The sequence below is a fragment of the Antedon mediterranea genome, chromosome 2 (genome assembly GCF_964355755.1).
Source record: "Antedon mediterranea chromosome 2, ecAntMedi1.1, whole genome shotgun sequence".
NCBI classification, from domain to species: domain Eukaryota; kingdom Metazoa; phylum Echinodermata; class Crinoidea; order Comatulida; family Antedonidae; genus Antedon; species Antedon mediterranea.
In genome coordinates this window covers 5705526-5726147 of record NC_092671.1, presented here as the reverse complement: position 1 = coordinate 5726147, position 20622 = coordinate 5705526, and the positions used below count along the sequence as shown (strand labels likewise).

At 33.7% G+C, this 20622-nt stretch overlaps 1 protein-coding gene across 1 annotated transcript; it reads left to right on the top strand.

Annotated features, from left to right (window-relative positions):
* Positions 1-4213: 4213 nt before the first annotated feature.
* LOC140039210 (macrophage mannose receptor 1-like) lies at positions 4214-20593 on the top strand. The gene is made up of 29 exons (XM_072084808.1): positions 4214-4220; positions 4560-4648; positions 4968-5115; positions 5240-5281; positions 5660-5833; positions 6314-6430; positions 6541-6666; positions 7561-7806; positions 8223-8444; positions 8659-8819; positions 9160-9267; positions 9676-9791; positions 9894-10042; positions 10344-10558; positions 10941-11077; positions 11448-11512; positions 11738-11944; positions 12527-12705; positions 13014-13078; positions 13333-13433; positions 14029-14289; positions 14840-15000; positions 15525-15630; positions 15968-16212; positions 16790-16961; positions 17446-17703; positions 17923-18099; positions 18848-18931; positions 20087-20593. The coding sequence occupies exons 1-29, from the start codon at positions 4214-4216 to the stop codon at positions 20287-20289; spliced, it is 4341 nt and encodes a 1446-aa protein (XP_071940909.1). The 3' UTR covers positions 20290-20593.
* The last annotated feature ends 29 nt before the right edge of the window (positions 20594-20622 follow it).

Sequence of the window (20622 nt, the reverse complement as noted above, 5' to 3'; positions counted from 1 at the left end):
GTAGCCTGCTGTTAATGCACACCAACCAAATGTCCTTTTAATTATCAGAAGAGAAATGCTATGTTACTTTATATTTTATAACTTCCGCATAATGATCCAAATACTGTCAAATCAGTACTGCATTACATCCCAGACAATTCTATTTATACCTCATGATATTAATAAATAATTTAACGTTATGACTAAAGATACGGTACCGTATCCATACTTTTAAAAACTAAAGGTACGGTAATTATAGAGGGCGCTATGTAATGTGGATGTTAATCAAATAGGTTATTGCATTGGTTTTCTGCAAGCCAGCTGTGTAGCCTAGTGGGCATGTGGTGAGGCTTTGGCTTAAGGGGTTGTAGGTTCGATACTCTTCTTGACGTCTTTTTTTTATTTTTTTTTTTTAGTTTTAAATTTAAGAGAGATTATTTAGAGGGTTAGGTTTTTAATATTTAGGAAGGAGTTTTATATTTAGGAACGAGTTTTATATTTAGGTACGAGTTTTAGGAATGCAATTTTACCGTACTTTTAGCAAACGGAAGCGCCCTCTATAATTACCGTATCTTTAGTTTTTAAAAGCATGGATACGGTACCGTATCTTTAGCAACGGCGATAATTTAAACCCTTAATTTCCAGTCCTGAATTGCTTTACTGTACTTTATAGGTCTTTTTTTTAGGGATCGTGAGAATGAGTTTATTACCAGTCAACTACCCGAACTGAAAAAAGCTGGAAGGACCGATGTTTGGTTTGGCATGTCAGGTATGCACAGTACTGTATTCATATTTTCTTTGACAGAGAAAGCAGTTGATCCTAGACAAAAAATATTTGTACAGTATTAAAGAGTACAAGATCATCAGATAATAAATAAATGAAGACACTTTCTGTAACTGTCAGTAGATGTCTAGTGACCTATGCATTAATGTGTTGTTCGTCATCATCTGGACCCAGAAACCACCAAAATTGTGTCGTTAAATAGTGCGAAACATGTCTCAACTTCTTCACATGCGCATGGTTAATTAACACGACCTAACAATTGCTTCTTACTGACTGCCTAATTATATGCTTAATAGGTGTTTCACCTTAATAGGTGTTTCACCTTAATAGGTGTTTCACCTTAATAGGTGTTTCACCTTAATGGGGTGGCTGTAGTAGTTTCTACTGTATTAGTAATTTTATGTATTTATTTGTTTTATACTTTTGTAGTGTTTAACACATTCTCCACATTGTAATGATTTCTTTCTTTTTTTAAATAGATGTTGCAAGTGATGGCAATTTTGTATGGTCTGAAGGTGCACCGATAACAGTTAATTTTTGGAACCCAGGGCAGCCTGGCAATGTCAAAGGTCAAACTGACTGTGGAAGTATTTATACAGGTAAATATTTTGTTGTGAAGATTAGTAAGTAACTTGCTAAGTAGTAGGTTCATTTGTTTGCTACTGCTGAATAAAATATGATACATGCAATTAAACTGAATGCCAAGCAGTGCAGACCAAAATCCATACAAATGCAAACAAGGTTTTAAGCTCGGTCTACACTATCAAACTTTATGTGACAAAAAATGGGATGTGCTTAATCATATCACTACCATATTTGGGTATATCTCACTATCATATTTGGGCACATTACACTTTTTTTTTCAAACTAGTTTATAGTGTAGACAGGACTTTAGACCATCATAAAACATGGAGAAGATGAGAAATTGAGATATTGTCTACCAATCCATACAATGTATTGGGTATCTATATATAAATTATGGTTAATTCTGACATAGGCGAGCACAATGCAAAAACTTTGGTACAAATCTCCGCCTTGGATACCTACCTTATCTATCCGAGATGTACCGCGAAACGTAGATTTGATAACATTAGTGTGCACGCCGACGCTATTGTTCCATATTTATATCTTAGGAAGATATTATAAAGAGTTTTTTAACAACATTTATGATTTCAACATTAGATTTTCCTCTCAATTTCAATTCTTCCCGGTCAAAGTAATTTCCGGGTTTAAGATAAGTTCACCTTGCAACGACCTGGTTTCCAATATTTTCTCTCTTTTAAACACAAGGGAGCAGTTAAAATAATAGATTTGACCCTAAAGGTGACTGGAAACAGGCACTTTCCATCAATCAATACAGTGTCCCTTTGGAAGACGAAAAAAAAATCAGATAGTAGGAGTCATAGCCATTTCAGTTTTTTGTTTATTTTAAAACATACCACGCGTGTGTGAAGGTACAGTAGTTAAATTATACTGCAAATTAATAAAGATCAAATTAAATATACGTCATAAAGAATCAGAATATATTGTGGGGAATAGTATTATAAAATTACATAGGGAGATTTGATGATAAGACATTTTTCGAGTGAAATCCCGATAGCTGAGTTTTATTGAGTAAGCTTGCAGGAATAACTGTAGGCTATCTTCCTGTGTCCCGTTAGGACCGAGATGTCTGCCCATGTTGCAAGCCGTAATGTCTTCTTTCTTGGGCCCACTCTGTTACGGCAGTTTCAAAAGATGATTAAATTAAATAGTGTATTAATAATTATTAGGATGGTATTCATTTGAATAAACGCCTCTCCAATAAAACATCACTTTGAATAATAAACCCCTCCCCCCCCCCCACCCAACTATCCAATAAACGTCCATCCACATATTTATAATAACACAATTATACTATTTGTAGTAGAATTCACCGCACTGTTATCTACAAAATTTACCAAGCATTTGTTATTCTTTTTTACCACTTTTTCTACTGTATTAGAGGATTTCATTTGATTATAAATGTTACCATATTATTAAACTAAAAAATTTAACATATATCCCTCGAATAAGCACCTCCCTCAAATGACCTCCGCCTCCCCAAAGGGCCCTACCAAACAATAAAAACTATACTTTAAAATGTTATTAATCATCTAAAACACTGTGAAACAAAGTAGTTTAGTTTTACGAATGTCAAGCATTTTCAATAATGGTAACCGACAGAAAATGTATAAGGAGAACATTATCATTCCGAGAACCATCGTCTACACTTCCTAGAGGGGGAGCGAGCGAAGCGAGCTCACCCTCTAGTGGTTGTAATAAGCCTTAATACAGTAATATTATCATACGTACGGTAACTAGAACTTTTGCTTTGGTTGTTTTTTTAGACTCTACTACTGCAACATGGGATACAAAGAATTGTTACGTTCTTCAAGCATTTATTTGCAAGATTAAAGCAGGTTGGTCTAAATTTAATTATATTTTAAATTTCATTCAATGCTACAACATTGACAAATGGGAACTGTTCTTTCTTGCTATGACATGATGAAATAATAATTATGAATTACCAATATCTAATATATTTCATTATTTTGACAGGAGCTGCAGTGCAAACAATACCTCCATACAAAGGTAAATGATTATTTTTACTTTTTAGGTTTGGTTCACACTGTGAAAATACTGAACTCCCGGCCATGTATGGTGTCAACCAAACTTTTAAAAAATGTGCTTAAAACAATAAAGTTTTAATTATTAAACTTTCATTTTTAAAAAAATGCAGAGGTCCCAGGTTCCCAGAAATTTGCAGGTTTTTCCAATTTTTTTATTCAGATCCCGGCTACCCGAAAATGTGTTATTTTTTTTTAATTTTTCATCTAAAATAACTGAAACAAACATTAACACTCCTGGCACAGTATTTAAACAAAAGCTTTTATTAGGGCTTTCTTTCATGAATGAAACAGCCATCCATCAACTGCCAAGCCAATCACACATGTGACATTCTTTTTTATTGTGTTAGAAATTGGAAGTTGTCCTTCTAACTGGGCTTTGTATGGAGACAATTGCTATTACTTTGGAACCAACCCTAAATCATGGAGTGCAGCTAAGACTACATGTGAATCAATGCAGGCATCATTGACAAGTATTTTAGATGCTGATGAACAGTCATTTTTGTCTGGTAAATATGCAAATATTTAAAGGGTCTTTTCAAATTTGTATACAGCAAAAAAATCAAAGCATGCAGAGAGCTATTTACTATTTCAGCGAATATCAAATAATATGTAGATAACTAAAGATTTTGTTAACCCTTTATGATGTTAACATATACAGTCAACTCTCCCAATACCGGACTCTCTGACAACCAGAAACTCTGACTTTTCTTGAAAACCAAAAGGTCCCAATTTCCTTTTTACCATTAAAAACACATTCCGAATATCAGACTTATATCAGACCATTTTAGATGGTCCAAAGATGTCCGGTATTGGGAGAGTTTACTGTATATCGATTATCCTGAAGCTTGGTCTAAAAACAAAATTCAGTGAATGATAACTTGAAAATTGGGGACGTCATAATGCAAACAAACTTATATCCAAGCAGGAAAAACCAACACACAAACAAAGTAATATACTTGGAGACAAAATATGAGCCAAACAATATATGCCTATACAAGTGACAGTCAGTGGGTAATCTTTCCTTCTAAGAAATCTACCATGCAAATATTTGATAGATCAACATTTTCAATGAAAATTTTATTTTGTTATATCTGACATAAAAATTAAATTAATACATATAAAATAATATATTATTTTTTGTTTAGTACGTGCTGATATTGCCAAGGACAATATGTGGATTGGTTTCCATGACGCTAATGGCGAGGGAAACTTTGAATGGACAGATTCATCTACAGTACATATTTCATTTTTATCATTTTTGGAAATTCAAATTATAGATAAGTAATATATAAACTGTGCAAATAAGAAACGTGTTGAAAAATACCATATAAACAGTATTGAACAAACAAAAAACTACCAGCATATACATAGCTTAGATATTAATAATACAGACAATATGACATTTAGTACTTATTATATAATATATATAGTTGATATAAAGACTTTTTGATAGAATAAAGGCACTACATTTCCTACAATATCATATTCAAAATATTTAAGAAAAAAAAAAGGTTTTTAAATATGATTAATTAGTCATGTTGATACTATTGTAGATCACTTTCACCAACTGGGCACCTGGTGAGCCTAACAATGCTGGAAATGAGGACTGTGTTCATCTGGAGATTAACTACTACAAAGTAGGCATGTGGAATGACCTGACATGTAGCAGAGAAGAAAGCTGGGTCTGCAAAAAGCCTAAAAGTAAATATTCCAGGAAATTCTAAATCACTTCTCTCAGAAAAGAGTCTTGCTATTCATCTTCTAATTTTGTTTACTCTTGGTGGCTATTACAGTTGTATTAATATTATTATTGTTATTATTTCAGCTGATGACAATACTGTACACACAGCAACACCTCTGCCAACTGGTATGTTTCACAAAAAAAAACTACTAATTACTAATAGGCTTATGTTGTGAACCATTGTATACTGTATTTTTGTACTATGAATAGATATTTAGACAGTCATTGAGATTGCTATTAACAAATATGCCTTAAGCCCTGTCAAAAAATGTGATGGTCCCATATATGGACATGATGATGTCATTTCACTACCGTATTTGGGCATATCACTACCATAAAATATGATGTGCCCATATATGGACATGATGATATCAAATCACTACCGTATTTGGGCATATCACTACCATATTTGTTTAGACAGAGCTTCGAGAAATATTATTAGGTGTATATTCTTATAAAAACTGATGAAAAATAAGTGAATGATTATTTTGAAACTTTTATCAGGTGCTTTTGACACCCGTTGTGGCATTGATTGGGTGTATGATAGCGCCTCTGGCAAGTGTTACCTTTTAAGACCATCTGACTATAAGGACTGGGCTGGCGCAAGAGACCAGTGTCTGATTGAAGGCGGTGACCTTGTTAGTATTACATCGTATGAAGAAGAAAACTTCCTTATTTGTAAGTAACTGGAAATTAACCAATCAACATGTTACATTTGTCACTAAAAATGCTCTGATTGGTTAGATTATCTAAACCGCTCCCATAAATAAACCAAAGGAAGAATTTGATTGGAGAATAAACTACAGTAGCTAATTTAATAAAAGAGAATTAGTTAAAGATGTATTGTCCCCAAAAAACATAAAAAATAAAGATTATTTTTTTCTTTAAATTACATTTTTGTCAGGAAATTAATTTTTTTTCAATCCGGTTTTTGGTCAAAGCGAATAACTATTATGTGACATTAAAACGGCATATTCATCAAAAAATTGTAAACTCTTATTTTTTTAGGAGGACAATACATCTTTAAATATTTTTATTTTAATTTTTTCTTTGAAAATTCTTTTTAATTCTTATTTTAATACATAATAATAATTATCTTTTTCATGATTTTGATCACAGAGTACTGTATTTATTTATTTTATGTACTTTTTCAAATAGCTCTTTTGAGAGGTGTCACTGAGCCTACAATGTGGATAGGAGCCAATGATCTGACGACTGAGGGTGGCTGGGAATGGACCGATAAGGAACCATTTGTATACTTTAACTGGAAGAGTGGTATGTGTATGCAACTTTCTATAAAATAATAATATAAATAAAAAACAGTATTATGATAGCATTCTTTTTGACCAAGGCTTTAAAGTAATTTACATATAATTTGTTTACAGGTGAACCAAACAACGATGGGCCATTTTCAGGCGGTGAAAATTGTGGAGAATTAATTGTAAATCAGGGAGTCTGGAATGATCATAAATGTGAAAAGAATTTTATTGGATATATCTGCAAAAAAGATAGTAAGGAAAATGTCATAGGTCACGTTGAGTTTGTGTACTCTTGTGTTTATAATCAGTTTACCATGTTCCACATACTGTACTACCTGACTCATGCTATATATTGAGCCAATTATGTTTTTCATTTTTATGTTAAAATCTGAGCTGCACTGACGAGATCTAATAAGAGCGAAACAGTATTGCTGCAGATTGAATACATTAAACTTACGTTTTTCTTGTTACCAATACTGGTCATATAAGCTCCAAACTCATTTTTTTTTTCAATTGAATATTACAATTGTCTACATGCATTTTAAATTATTTATATTCATCATATATATCATCAATGAACTATGATTTTAAACTCTCCACTCTTCTACCCACCAGTTGGGCCTCCACTTCTGCCCACCAGTTGGGCCTCCACTTCTGCCCACCAGTTGGGTCTCCACTTCTGCCCACCAGTTGGGCCTCCACTTCTGCCCACCAGTTGGGCCTCCACTTCTGCCTACCAGTTGGGCCTCCACTTCTGCCCACCAGTTGGGCCTCCACTTCTGCCCACCAGTTGGGCCTCCACTTCTGCGTTGTTCTTTCATTTTCCTTTTTATGATAAAAAACCATTTGGGCCTCCACTTGTTGAATTGAAATATTTTGATTTATACTGTGATGTACTAGTACACTGGGTTAAGACCCCCCTACTCATCTCGAAAGATGTATTAGATTCCCTAAAGTGCACATAAGCTAAATGTGTACATTGGACCTACGGTTTATAGTCCTTATCCAAGAAGACTTGTTCTTCTACCACCAAAACCATGGAGACAGTGAGCCTCGAACCCTTGCCGATGTTATGGCTATTTAATTACAGTCCCACTGTTTTAACCACTCAGCCACTCACTCAAATTCTTTTTTCTTTAATTACAGAATACATCAACAAATACTTTGACTCGTATCATTATGCTTTCATCAGTGGGAAGGATGACATTGTGCTGACGGATGTCTATCCAAGTGACTGTGCCAAAAGGTGTATTGAGGGAACTGGCTTCACATGTTTAAGTTTTGATTACAATCGTAATCAGAAAACATGTCAATTAAGCTCTTTCAACAAGGATAGTGCTGGCGGGCTTACTCCAACTTACACTGGCGATATTTACGACCATTACGAAAGAGGTATTTAAATAATGTATTCATGAGGTTATGAATTTGGAAATTTCTTTTGAACAAGCCAATTGAAATAAAAACGTAGATGGTAAAAGTCAATCTTCTGAAGAAGCTTTTTTGTGAAACTTTTTACCATCTAAATTTTTAGTTGATAAAAAAAAATTGTTAAATTCATTTGCTACTACAAATCAGACAGACATTTACAAACATAACAGTGAGAAATAATTTATGTTTGTCTAGTGTCGTACATAAAATATATTTCTTTTGAAAATATTTTCTTTCATTTTTTCTGTTAGTTTCCTTATTGTTTTCTTCTATTATCTGTTATTATGGTACTGTAGTTGAAAGAGAACAACTCATTGTAGAGTCGTAAATTCACAAACGAATTTATTAAAGATGTATTATTATACTGGATTTTTTACTAGATATGAATGTGCCAACTGATGCCCCGCCTACTACACTACCCGCATACTACGGATGCCCCAGTGGTTGGAAAACTTATGATAATTATTGCTACTATGCTGATAACACAGTGGCCAATTTTGATGCTTCCAGTATGAAATGCCAAAACCGCTATGCAGGTGCTGAATTGGCATCGGTCCACAATGTAGGAGAGAATAGTTTTCTGTTGAATCTTGTTCAACAAGGTAGAGTATTTATGTTTTCAAAACACTGATTTATATTGATTCTTGTAGAATAGAAATAGAATCATGACTTGCCTCTTGTAATATTTTGAGTCAGTTTTATACTATGTTATTTAAATATAATCAGTGCATCTATTGGTTTTTGTGTGGATGATGATATTGGGTTTTCCCCTACGCAATAAAAGTTTCTTTAGTAGTATAAAATAAATGTCTTCAGATCTTTTTGGCCACTCTACTTGGATTGGAATGAGTGATAACAACAATGAAGGAACCTTTGCTTGGCTTGATGGTTCAAAGGTCGACTTCACCTACTGGGGACAAAACCAACCTGATAATTGGTACGATGGAGAAGACTGCATTGAGCTTCGCTACTGGGATGTAAGCTTTTTTATTATGACTTTTGTTACTGGTTTGAGCTCTGCCTACACTATCAAACTTTATGTGACAACAAAATGTGATGTGCCCATTTATTGACATGATGATGTCGTATCACGTCACTCATATTTGGGCATATCACTACCATAATTTGGTACATCACACTTTTTTTTGTCAAAACCAGTTTGATAGTGTAGACAGAGCTTTAGTCATGGCATCAAACAGTATTTGACTCTTCAGTTTCTTGAAATCTGATGAAACAAATTTGATTTGATGTTTTATAGTAAAATAAGACAATTTCTGGTGGATTATTAATCATCCTCGTAAATGTTATTTTTTACAGGGAACTTGGAATGATAATGTTTGTAGTGGAGCATTTACATCTATCTGCAAAATGAAGAAGATCGATGTGGGAAATACTGCAATACCTACAGATAAAGGATGCGGTGCTGTAAGTACAAATATCTGTATACAAACCATGAGTTTCAAAAGTGATCACTTATCACTTGATTTTTATTTAAAGATGTAATTGTCCCCTAAAAACATGAAAAATTAAGATTAATTAAATCAGATTTTAAATAGGCGATTTTGTAGTTTTAATAAAGTTATTCACTCACTAAAAACAAACAAAAATAATGAGTTCCCCTTTAAAAAGCCAACAATTGACTGACGGACAATTTAAGTATTTTTTGCTTTAAATTACATTTTTTCAGGTAAATCTTTTTTTCCCCGATCCAGTTTTTGGTCAAAGTGAATAACTATTATGTGACATTAAAATGGCATATTCCAAAAAAAAAAAAATTGTTTTAGAGGGAAGATATATCTTTAAAATTAAAAATTATTTTTGTTTTCAATAAAGGGCTGGATTGGTCATGAGTACAGATGTGTGAAGATAGTGAACAGCCCAAAAACTTGGCAAGATGCAGAAAAAGACTGCAATACAAATAATGGAAATCTTATGTCTATCCACGATCAGTAAGTATGGGCGCTGGTTACTCATTACATTTCGCAATAGTGATTCTAGCTATCTGTAATGTTTTAACCTCTTAAAAGAATAATCTAAATATGTTTTCTTAGGTTTGGTCAAGCATTGTTGGAAAGTGAGTTGAGTCTAGAAAATGGAAACAATTACTGGATTGGCTTGAGTGACACTGTTACTCCAGGCACATATGTGTGGTCAGATGGTGCTTCGGTTTCTTACACAAACTGGGCTCAAGGACAGCCAGGTTAGTTCATAATATTCTGCATTAATGAGCTTGTTCTTGATATTTTTTCAGTTTTTTCATTGGAGTGAATTTATATTATCTTATGTTAACTATGGATTGAACCTAAAATGTGAAAAAAAATTCATTTTAGAGCATCCTTTTATACATACCTAATGTAGGGATGTGAAAGCATATGAACAGCCTTGTTTTGTATGGACGTGAATATTGTGCCTACTTGTGTAGTGCTTAGACCTAGAAAATGTTATACATTAACAATCATTATTCCTACCATATTGAATTCATGAACATAATCTTATTTCAGATAACAGTGGTGGAGATTGCGTATCTATAACATCGGGTCAGAGTTCACCAGGTTTCTGGATAGACACAAACTGTGCTCTTGGACTTCCATATGTGTGTGAGAAGAGCCGAGTTGGTTACACACACCCACCTCACACAAATCCCCCTCGTACAACACCCCCAAGTGACCAGAACTGTGCACCAGGATGGATTGGCTATGGAAGCTCTTGTTACTTGGTTAGATTTTGTTTTTCTTTTTTAACACACTTACAGTAGGTATTCAATATTGACCTAATTAAAAAAAAAGGCTATGTACTAATAGTAAGCTTGCCATTCTAAAGACTGTAATGTTTAGTACCTATGTACATTAAATTATGGTGTTAATAAAAGTGATTTTTTAATGACTTGGTTAGATTTTGTGTTTCTTTTTCAATGCACTTAGGTATTTAATATTTACCTAATTTAAACAAAAAAAGGTTATGTACTATCAGTAAGCTTACCATGCTAAAGACTATAATGTTTAGTACCTAAATGTACATTAAATATGGTGTGATTTTTAAATTAACAATAGATATTTGAGCAGATATGTTTAAATCAATTTTGTTAAATTTTTTTTCAGCCAAACGAAGAATCCAGTCAAAATAACAGGTTGTCATGGTTAGAAGCCCAGCAGTCTTGTTTAAAAATGGGTGGTGATCTTGCTAGCTTCCATAGTGCTGCAGAGGAGGCTTATATACTTGGTAGATTTACACCTATGTAAGTTTTTTTAAATTTTATTTTTAAAACCAGAACCAACAGCAGAAACAAATCCGCCACTTACGGCTTGGTTTAACAGATACAGAGACAATTATATAACAATTATAACAACTCAGAAACACTTAAATTACGACGAAAAAGATTGATTTAAAAATGTTTATATGGGGATGATAAAGATAAACTTAATCTACTGATGTAACCATTTTTAAGAACATTGACTCTACTAGTACTAAAGGGTTTTTTAATTTAATTTTCTTATATCTACGTAATGAAGAAGTATTGTATGAGTATCTCCTGTACTTGCTGATCTTTTATTGGTTACCCATTTAACCAACAAATTATTTAAAATTTTTTTGTTATGTTGCTTTAGTGATCAGGAAAACGCTTACTGGTTAGGGTATTGGATTGGTCTCAACGACCGTACCATTGAGGGTGGTAAGTTTCCTTTATTTAAGCTTGGTTCCCACTAGGATGCAATGAATTTGAATTGACCAATGACAAGTGACAGTTTGAATAATCCATCGCTTCTGATTGGTCAAATTACTTGTGTTGTGTCCTAGTGGGAATTAAAAAAATGAATGTCTGTGTTTGTTTTGATATGCGCATGTGTATGCCTGTAAAATTCTGAAATTTACTGTATTTTATTTGTCTTTTCTAAAGGCTATGAATGGAGTGATGGTACAGCTGTTGGTTACACCAACTGGGGAGATGGTGAACCTAATGATAGTGGATCTGAGGAATGCGTGGAGATGTTCTTTGACGGTCAGAGAGGCTGGAATGATATGGATTGCTCAACGGTCAGAAACTGGATCTGTAAAATCGCCAAAGGAGTTACTCCCATAACACCATCTCCTGATCCAGATGCACGTAAGACGATGTTTTGAATTAATTAATTAAAACAAATTAACTTTTAATGAGCTGTCAGAATATGAATTATACTATGCATATTTTTCCAGGGGATGTGGGTGTTTCAGACTAATTTTTTGCCTCATCTGCCTTAAAGATATATCCCCCTAAAAAATAATTTTTACCATTTTTGTTGATGAATATGCCATTCTAATGTCACAAAATAGTTATTCACTTTGACAAAAAACTGGAGCGAAAAAAAAATGGTTTTCCATGAAAAAAATGTAATTTAAAGCAAAATTGACATAAATTGTCTGTCAGACAATGACTTTTGGTTAAAATTAACCGTTTCTTTTGTCTTTTATAAGTGAAATAACTATTTTTTCTACAGAAGTGAATAACTTTATTAGAACTGCAAAATTGCCTATTCAAAATTTATTAATCTTTTTTTTTCATGTTTTTGGGGGACAATACATCTTTAAGCTGACAATACATCTTTAAGCTGGCTAATTTTTGTATTTTAGGTATGTTTTAAATTGGAAAATGGGTATTTATGTAAGCCTATCATATTGAATAAAAATTTTTTTAATTTTTTTATTGAAGCTATACCGTGTCCGTCAGACAGCAGCTGGGTCTATCGATCACCCTATTGTTACTACGTGAGTCCAGCCTATGGTACCGGACGTAAAGGATGGCAAGATGCTGAGGATTATTGTAAAAGTAGAGGCGGCCACTTAGCATCAATTCATGATGTATTTGAGCAGAACTATGTCTTTAGACTTGTAAGAAATCTTTATGTTTTTATTAAAAGCAAATTATTACACACACTTTGGAGATTGGAACTTTATAGATTTTTATATTTTGGTGAAATATTAATTTATGGCAAACCAATAATAAAATGCACGCATAAATGTGACCAACCCAAGGTTCTGCATAATATAGGAAGATAATGAGATGAGTAAATCATAATATTAGTAATAATTTATAATAAGTTGTTGACAGAATTCGTTATGGTTTTTTTTTTCCTTTTGCTTATCTCATTTATTTTATGTTATTGGCTTTCTTTTTGTATTATAATCTAATAATCTAGGTAAGCAAAGTCATTGGGTCTTACTGGATTGGTCTACGAGAACAAGCAGCTGGAGGAGATTATAAGTATGCACATTTTTTTTTTCTGTTTTCTTTTAAGTTAATTCTTTGTTTATGAAACATTCTGAAGTTCAAAAAAGGAATGCGTTACTACAGCTTCTATAGTCGCCACAGATTGACTTTTTCATCAGTACTTCTATGAATAGATGATTAGTTGGGAACATGAACGGTAGTTGATCGTACCGTTTTGATCATGCGATCATTTTAGAAAACACCTCACAACTCTTTTATTTAAAAAAGTGTATACAATTTCTTAACAGGTGGAGTGATGGTACGTCATTTGATTACATAAACTGGGCCAAGAACGAACCCAATGATTTCAATGGAGCAGAGCAATGTGTTGAACTGGAAGTACAAAAATGTAAGTGTTGTGTTTTGTCATGACAACCATTTAGCATTATATGAGACTTCTGCAAATTGTCGCATTAAGGTGTTCTTTCATTGTAAGGGTAGATTTTGTAAAGAGAGCTAATCAAGTGATTTAAACAACATTAATTAAACTAATTTTTTTTTTTTTCAATCTTTCATTTCAATAATACATTACAATACAATTAGAGACTAATACAAAAATTAACAATCAATTCTTCTATAGAAAAATACAGATCATAAAGAGTAATGCAGGTATTTAAATACAGTATCTATATGATGAAAATGTTTGGTTACAGTATCTATACAAGAAAATAACAGATAACAAACAGATAATAAGATAAATATAATATAGATAATAAGGATTGAAACGTTTCTTGAAAGTGTTTACATTGTTTATATGAGAAAATAATACAACGTACGGATTATAAAGAGTGATAGGCCTACGTTACAGGCATTTGATTGCAAAATCTATGTAAACTAGAGTTTATTTAAGATTTTACAAAACAGAGAACACAATTGTCTGTTAATGCAGTATGAACCATTAAATGCATTTAACGAAATGTTTATATGTGATATTTAAATTAAAGTGGCTGCATGGAATGATCAAGCTTGTGGTATTCCTGGTCCGTTCGTTTGCAAAAAGGCGGAGGATAATATCAAGCCAATCACAAACGCTCCTACTCCACCACCTACTGGAAACTGCCTGAATGGCTGGGTTAAACACAGCAACCGTTGCTATAGAGTGTATGGAACGGAAATTGCTGACAGACTCAAATGGAGTGATGCTCGCAGCATGTGTCTCGCAAAGAATGCTGATCTGGTCACCATTCATAACAAAGAACTACAAGGTACAGTACTTCATATGATCCTGCTTCGTGAATAATACTGATAGATAAGCGCATATCAATTTGATCTCTGGTGCGCGTGTGTAGAATTGAGGGACTAGTGCTGTTCCGCCGTACTACGCCAAGAGTGTTAAAGAGTCGCTATCCAATCGAGTTTGAACCATGAAAGCCCCAGTGGTCTAATGGCTAGGACATCTGCATATCAAGCAGAAGGTTCCGGGTTCGAATCTCGGTTGGGGGACTTTTTCTCATTCTCACAGATTTCCTCATCTTTATCGTTTCAAATTAATTAATTAAATTTCAGTATATCACTGGGCGGGTTAGAATTTATTCTGTGCCTGTGATGTTTATATATATCAATTTTATTATATTCCCTGCTTTATTTATGTTTCGTCCCCTTTTGACTTTCTTTATTGTATCAAACAAAAACAATTTCAATACAAAAGGTAGCCAAGATATACTGTAGCCGAAGCTAATCAAGCTTGGTACCTTTTATCTTAACTCATGTATGTATGTGTATGTGAATTTATGATTAAAAATGTTGTAATTTCAGCTTATTTGTCAACATATATAAAAACAGCAAACACTGATATTTGGACTGGTCTAAACGACCGACATACTGATGGTAAATTTGCCTGGGTTGATGGTACAAGCCTAGACTTTGAGGCTTGGGCTATGTATGAACCAAAGAGTGGAGTTGTGTTACCAGATGGGGTAAGACACAGAAAATACTGCAATATACCTTATTAAGCGAATAACTATATAAAACGTGGTCACCAAAGGTCAATTTACACAGACGAGCGGTAACGGTAATAAAAATATAGAATCTGTTATGTTATTCCCTATGACCATTTACACAAAGCTCAGAGCGGACGACTGGTTTCCGCTGAGGATAGATACAGATTCTACATGGGACAAGCTACACAGTTTTTGGCTTACTGTTACCTCTTGTCTGTGTAAATTGGCCTTAATGGAGACAATAGGGTGTAGACAGGAACCAGAGGAGGAGAGTATGGTCAGATCCTGGCATTAATAAAACCAAGTTTAGAGTTGTGTACATAAATATTTTTTTACTGGATGAAGATGGGTCACTCACATAAGTATGTCGCCAGTGTAGAGTCATGCTGAAAATAATAGTAAATGGCATGATATTGGCCGAAGAGGGATGCTTTGCACCCCCATTTATATGCCATTATGACCATTATTAACTTAAATCCTCTACTTTTCTGACCAAACAGAGCTCAAGTGATTGTGTAAAGATGATGAACAGTGCTGAACAGACTGGTAAATGGGATGATGTTGACTGTAGCAGTCTAAATGCATATGTCTGTCAACAACCTCTGAGTAAGTCAAACAATACAGACAGTTCTTATTCTGTTAAGCTCTGTCTACAAAAAAATATGATTTGCCCATATATGGACATGATGTCATATTACTACCATATTTGGGTATATCACTACCATATTTGAGCACATCATACTTTTATTGTCAAACTAGTTATAGTGTAGAGAAGGCTTTAGAGATTTCTTTAGTTTGAAATGAAGTATATAAGCATGATATATATACCTATATTATACGTTAGTAGAAGCTAGGCAGGTTAGTTCAGAAACTGAAATGAGAAATGGCGAGAAATAAAGAACAAAAGATTCTTAAATTACACCTAATAATTTATATATTTCAGACCCTACGCTTCCCGTTAATCCTGACAATATTGAATACTGTGGTCAACCAAATTTCCGAAAGTATGGCGACTCTTGCTACATGATGGACACCACAAAGCGTGACTTTGCTTCAGCCAGGCAGCTGTGTGAGAACCAGAATTCAGAGTTGGCGAGCATTCCTGATGGATATGAACAAGTCTTTGTAGAATCACTTGTTTATGGAAATAACAATGAGCCAGTTTGGATAGGAATGATTGATATGAAAGTATGTTTATTTTTTTGTTAAATACGTAGTGGGTTTAAAATTGGTGTTAATTTAAGATATGATTTATAGTTTCCCTTTCTTTAACATGAAATTTAACATGCATAAAAAAAATTACATAATGTAAAATTGAAATGTTTGACTTTATTGTGTAGAGCTATGCCAGTTATGTTTGTATTTTTCACTTCATGAGTGTGTTAGCCCTGTTAGCATACAAAACAAATTTGTTCTGTAATAAAGTACTATGAAGTAATCAAGTTTTATTTTTGATATATATTTAACTCTACCTATGGAATCGAGCACTGTAACCAGACGATCTAGTTATCCCTTACTCTTATACATATAAAATGTTATCTAAGTATATTTGTATGCATAAGCTGTTATTTCTATAGACATTTATTGTAGAGTTGAAAAGGCTTTGCTGTTTCTGTTTTCATGCATATGGATATAGTACTTCGGCAAAACAAAAGAAATTGAATTGAAGTCCAAGGTTAATCATTAGTTTTGATTGCCCACTGATGTTGTCCTTTATAGCTTTTATTTAACTATTATAATTATTATTCATGTTTCCATTCTGTAGGTGGAAGGAGAATATATGTGGTTAGATGGATGGCCAATTTGGTACACTAACTGGGCAGAGAATGAACCTAGCAAGGGACCTGGCGAGGGATGTGTCAGAGTGAATGATGATGGTACCTGGGAGGATGCTACTTGCACAAGCCTTCACTACCCTCTCTGCAAGACTACTACTGGTAAGTTTATAAATCTGGTGTCGCAGAATTTCAGCAGTTGATGATCTCTAAGTCCACCGCATTTTGTACAATTGCAAAGTTGGCAGGCAGTTGGTCAATACATGACAAAGGACTAAAGGATCTTTCACACCTGCAAATCCATCTATCGATTGGCACATAGCCGTTTGGAGCGCCGGACAGAAACTGTGCCGCAACAGGTGTGAAAGGCCCTTTATGCCTGCTGACAGAATGTTCAATGTCAACTGTTTCTTTGTATATGTACTGAAATAACCACATACATTATAATATTTTTTAAAAACCCATTTTTTTATGTATTGAATGTACATTTTATTTCCCACCCTTTCATTAATGAATCTTGCGTGACAAGTAATTTCTTCTTGCAAGATCCTCTATTAATGGGATTGTTGTTATTGTTTAATTATTATTATTGTATTGTACCATTGATAGAAATTAATAAATGTTGAATATCTTTGCCTTGTTTCAGCTGAGAAGCCAGTTACACCTGCACCACGCCCAGGCACCTGCCCTACTAGCGAATGGATTCCTTATGGAAGCCACTGCTACTTCTTTGGCGTCTCTTTCACTTCTATCTCATGGGCAGAGGCAGAATTTGCCTGCTCTTTGAACCATGCAGGTCATCTTGCCAGCATTCACAGCCGAGCTCAAAATGAATTCATTCGTGCTAATGTGCAGAGCTTTTTAGGCAAAAGCGTTTGGGTTGGACTGTTTAGATCAGACAGTGGTAAGTTAGACATCTGTCTCTTAGGAATATTATACTTATATATATTAACTACTGTACAGTATCTTATTTCACAAAAATAGAGGTTGGTCAATATCTCTTTACGTTATTGGATTGTGACAAAACCTGAAAATGCTAAGTCGACATGGAAAATTATGTTTAAAAAAAATTAATTTATTCACTAGCAAGAAAGAATTAATATTCTGATGGACTTGGTTTCAGGTGGATTTATGTGGTCTGATGGTACTGGAGTAGATTACACATTCTGGGAGGATGGAGAGCCAACCATGACCCACAACGGAAAGCATGAAAACTGTGTTGAATTGTACCCACAGTTTGGTTATTGGAATGATGAAAACTGTAATGATGGCCAAGCTTATGTTTGTGAAATTCTTAAAGGTATGACATTTTAAAGTTATCTGTCATCATCTTGGTCTATCAGGCCTATGAATCCTCTTCTTGCAGTCATTGATGGTCGTTGGTTTGTGCCTGACAAAGCTTTCTGGGTGTACCAACTCAGTGAAAGTGCCAAACCATGGGACTGCTATATCTCCAAACTATAGAGGAAATATATAGCCAACCTATTGGACTGGTATACCTCCAAACCATGGAGGAAATATATAGCCAACCTATTGGACTAGTATACCTCCAATTCATGGAGGAAATATATAGCCAACCCATGGGACTGGTATACCTCCAAATCATGGAGGAAATATATAGCCAACCCATGGGACTGGTATACCTTTAAACCGTGGATAAAATATATAGCCAAACCATGGGACTGTATACCTCCAAACCATGGAGGAAATATATAGCTAAACCATGGAACTGGTACCTCCAAACCATGGAGGAAATATATAGCCAAACCATGGGACTGGTACCTCCATGCCCAATCTTTTATAGTAGTTTTATTGTCAGTGTTAAAATTAAGAATCTGATTTCTGTATCAATTGTATGAATAAATTGAGAATCATGTTTAACATTAAGCCCTGTCTACACTATCAAACTTTATGTGATAAAAGAATGCGAAACATATATGGAAATGATGATGTCATATAACTACCATATTTGGGCATATCACACTTTTTTTGCGAAACTAGTTTTATAATGTAGACAGAGCTTTAGAATAGTTTGTTGTTGTTTTCAGGAGCACCAGTGAGTTCGACAGACGATGGACCAAATCGACCTATAACACCAACTAACAAGGATGGAAATAAGGAACCAACTACAGGTAAAATATATCTATAGACTAGAGTATATATTTAAGATATCACTGATGCTTCATTATAAATTCTTGTATTGTGTGTTCATTATCTCCTCTCACTCCATATCCATAAGCTAGATTTAATGCTCTACATAAATAAGCTCTTTAACAGAGTTTTTTGTTTTGTCGTGAGAAGAAAAATCTCGGTATCATATAGAGTTCAAACTCTGGAATTTGTAGTAAAGCTTTGTCGCCACCAAAGCTACTCCATATTATGTGCTATATACAATTTTTATTAAATCATCTTTAAGAATCAATAAATGCATACGTAGTACAATAATGGTGTAAACTTAGTTTCATTCATTTCAATTTCATTGGTTCAAAGAAAAAAGTCACTAGAAATAAATGCTTTTTTGTTGGAAAATTGTTTTGACGTGAAAAAAATCCTGACATCAGAACAGAGGACTATGAAGTTGGTAGGTAAGCATCATTACATCCAACCTACTTCATTGCTATTAGAGTACACAGCTTCTAAGAGGGAACTATTTTTCTAGTAGTGTTATAGGCAAGTATCATGATCACCAAGCTACTCCATACACCTCCATCATAATTGTTACTGTAACACACTAATAATAGGGAGTTTGCGATGACCTAGGCCCTATGCATATATTGTATCTTTGACTAATCTGCCTAACCTGGTCAAGGAATAGAATGAGTAAGCACATCCCAATGTCCCCACATGCACACAATGAATTATTATTAAATTGAAACTCCCTAATAATTCAAATCAATCATATTATAAGTATATTAAACAATCTTTTCAGTATATATAACTTCAAAGGCAAAATACTGAAAAAATGATGTGGGTATCAGTGGCTGGATCTCAATGGAGATACAAAAAAAAAAAGCTAAATCGAAACGATAAAGTAAAACAGCCAGAAAAGTTAGCAGAGCTTTCGGGCAACACTAGCCCTTCATCAGAATATATATATATACAGTATAACTCCAAAGAAAAAAATACTGAAAAAATGCTGTGGGTATCAGTGGCAATGGAGATACAAAAAAAAAGTTAACTATATATATATATATTAAAATAAAAGCGAAATGTGAAGAGAATATGTGAAAAACGCAATAAAAAGAAACCATTTTTGTATTGTTTTAAAATAATTTGATTATTCCTAGGTTTGAACACTGGAGGAATTGTTGGCATTACGTTGGCGTCATGTGTGCTTCTGCTTGCCCTCGTCATGATCATTTGGTTCGTCGTACAGCGCAAGAAGTTTTCATTTGATGACAGTAAAGCTACGAGTGGTATAGATAATCAATTATATGAAAGTGGAACTTCTTCAGTACAGATAGATAAGAAAGCTCAAGCTGAGGCTTAATAACACATCATTTTTTATTTTGACATTTAATATTTTTCCTGTTGTATATTTCAATATTGATTAATAATTGCTCAATACCGTGCAATGCATGTTTTTCCACTATGTGTGTACATGGCCATAAATTGATATATAGCTTAAATTTTTTAAACTTTAAGTCAACTTATTTTTTTCCTTTTAAGTGATTTTCTAGCATTTTCACAGCACCATTAAATAAGGAAATTTGCATAAATGCACAAGTAAATTATTACAGTATTATTAAAACGGAAACAATAAATGTATTCATTTATATACAGCATGAATAAATGATATATAGATTATAAAGCAAAAAAAAAA